Source organism: Eimeria necatrix, genomic scaffold (genome assembly GCF_000499385.1).
Source record: "Eimeria necatrix Houghton genomic scaffold, Enh_scaff597, whole genome shotgun sequence".
In the NCBI taxonomy this organism is placed as follows: Eukaryota; Apicomplexa; class Conoidasida; order Eucoccidiorida; family Eimeriidae; genus Eimeria; species Eimeria necatrix.
Window position 1 is genome coordinate 1 of NW_013654454.1, and position 2,500 is coordinate 2,500.

General features: G+C 62.2%; 1 protein-coding gene across 1 annotated transcript; it reads left to right on the forward strand.

Annotated features, from left to right (window-relative positions):
- Positions 1-108: 108 nt before the first annotated feature.
- Positions 109-1,733, forward strand: ENH_00064890 (hypothetical protein, conserved; the record flags this gene model as incomplete). The annotated part of the gene is made up of 2 exons (XM_013582217.1): positions 109-504; positions 955-1,733. Coding segments are annotated over 2 exons (1,175 nt in total), but the record flags the coding sequence as incomplete, so codon positions are not given.
- Positions 1,734-2,500: the final 767 nt, after the last annotated feature.

The window sequence follows — 2,500 nt, forward strand, 5'->3', positions numbered from 1 at the left end:
TGCTGCTGCTGCTGCTGCTGCTGCTGCTGCCGCTGCTGCTGCTGCTGCTGCTGCTGCTGGAGTGGGAATTCGCGTTGCTGCTGCTGCTGCTGCTGCTGCTGCTTGCAGAGCTGGTGGTGGAGGTGTCGATCCAGCTGCTGACAGTGCTGGCGCTGTGCGCCTTCGCAATTGCTGCTGGAGTTATTGTGGGGTCTGTGATGTCTCGAGCCACAGTGTCTCCGGGGACTTTGCTGCTGTCGGTGTCTCCTTACAGCAGCGAGCCTGCTGCGCAGCTGCTGTTTCCGAGTCCTGCTGCTGCTGCTGCTGCTGCTGCTGCGGCCGCGGCCGCAGCAGCAGCAGCGCTCGCCGCACCCGGCGCCGCCGCAGCAGCAGCAACGGCAGCACCAGCAGCAGCAGCAGCACCTGCAGCAGCAGCAGCACCTGCAGCAACAGCAGCAGCCGACACGGAGGTTCAGGCGGTTTTTAGGGCCCAGTTCATTGCAGAGGCGCCTGTCTATAATAAGGGTTTGCAAACCCTAAACCCTAAACCCTAAACCCTAAACCCTAAACCCTAGTGTCTGCTTTCTCTGTTCTACACTTTAACTTTGGTTGGCAATTTGCTGCTCTCTCCCTTTGTCTCTCTTTTCTGCTGCCTCTCTTTGTCTCTGCTGCTGCAGTGCCACCGTTTGCTGCTGCTGCTGCTGCTTTTCGTTGCTGCTGCTGCGTGCTGCTGTTCCGGATCTGTTTCTGCAGCTGCAACGTGGTGTTGCTGCTGTTGCCGCGTCGCTGCTGCAGCTCGCTGCTGCTGTTGCGCCTTTGTGGCGCTGCTGCTGCTGCTGCTGCTGCTGCTGCTGCTGCTGCTGCTGGCTTGCCGTGGCTCTCGCGGCGCTGCTTCCGCGCGCTCGCTGCCCAGCCCCAGCCCCCTCCCCACTGCTGCTGCTGCTGCTGCTGCTGCTGCTGCTGCTGCTGCTGCAGGGGCGTTTATTGAGTCTCTGGGGATGTACTTGGAGGCCCTTTACCTGCCTGCTGTGGGGCTTCCAGTGCCTTCGGTTTGTTTTGCTGCTGCTGGGTCTTTTTCGCCGTGGGTGTCGCTGCAGCCGCAGCAGCAGCAGCCAACTCCTGCTGCAGCAGCAGAGCTGCTGCGGCGGGGGCGGGAGAACTATTCGCTGATTCAGCGGATAGCTGTGGGGCGTTTCCCGGGATCGGATCCCGAGGCTGGGATCGTCGATCCCGGGGAGCCGCAGCAGCAGCTGCTGCACGTGCTGCTGCCGCGGGCGGACGCGGCGCTGGTGCAGCTGCTGCAGTACGACGCAGCAGCAGCAGCAGCAGCAGGAGCAGCAGCAGCAGCAGTGGGCCCCACGCTGCTGGTCTCCAACTCCGTGCCCTTCATCCCGGGACTTCAAGTGGGACTGGACTCTGTTTCTTTTTATGTCGGAATTAATTTGCCGCTGCAGCAAAACGATTTGCTGCTGCTGTCGGCGCTGCAGCGGGACTGCAGCGAGAGGCAGCAGGTGTACATACAGCTCAGGGCCTCAGTCGTTTCCGCCCGCAGCATGCTGCTGCAGCTGAGCCACCGCCCGTTCGCTTTTGCGCCTTTTCCCGTCAAGTGCAGCATCAGCAGCAGCAGCAGCAGCAGCAGCAGCAGCAGCAGCAGCAGCAAGTGGCCTCCAGACACCCCACCCAGCTTCAAGCACGAAAGAGACAAGTACCTCCTCGAAGCTGCCACGCTCGTCATGGAAGGCGGCTACTCCTGATGCTGCTGCTGCTGCTGCTGCTGCTGCTGCTGCTGCTGCGGCTGCTGCTGCTGCCCGACGTGCGGGGGGTGGAGGGGTGGGGGTGGGGGTTTTGGCCATGCTCGCGCTGCGCGTGCTGCTGCTGCTGCTGCTGCTGCTGCGGCAGCGACACAGTTGTGCTGCTGCAGCTGCTGCAGCTGCTGCAGCTGCTGCAGCTGCTGCTGGGCGGTAGCAGCAGCAGCACGACGCAGCCCTTGCAGGAAGGGCTCCAGCAGCAACAGATCTGCTGCTGCAGCAGGAGCCACAAACCACACTGGAAACACGCAGACCCCTCAGCAGCGCCAGCAGCAGCACGAGGAAGGGCTTCTGCTGCTGCTGCTGCTGCTGCAGAGCAGCAGCAAGCGGCTACAGAACCTTTAGGCTGCTGGAGCGGTGGGGTCTTATTCTCTCATGCTGCAGCTGCTGCAGCTGCAGCAGCTGCTGCAGGGGTCTTATTCTCTCACGCTGCAGCTGCTGCAGCTGCAGCAGCTGCAGCAGCTCCAGTTGCTGCAGTTTCAGCTTCAGTGCAGCTTCACACATGCAGCAGCGGCAGCTGCTGCAGCTACTGCTGCAGCTACTGCTGCAGCTACTGCTGCAGCTACTGCTGCAGCTACTGCTGCAGCTACTGCTGCGGCTTTACGGCACCAGCAACAGTGCTGCTGCTGCTGCTGCTGCCCCAGCTTGAGAGCAGCAGCAAGCAGCCACAGAGCCTCTGGGCCCCTTCCTAAGAAACGAATTAGGGTCTTTTT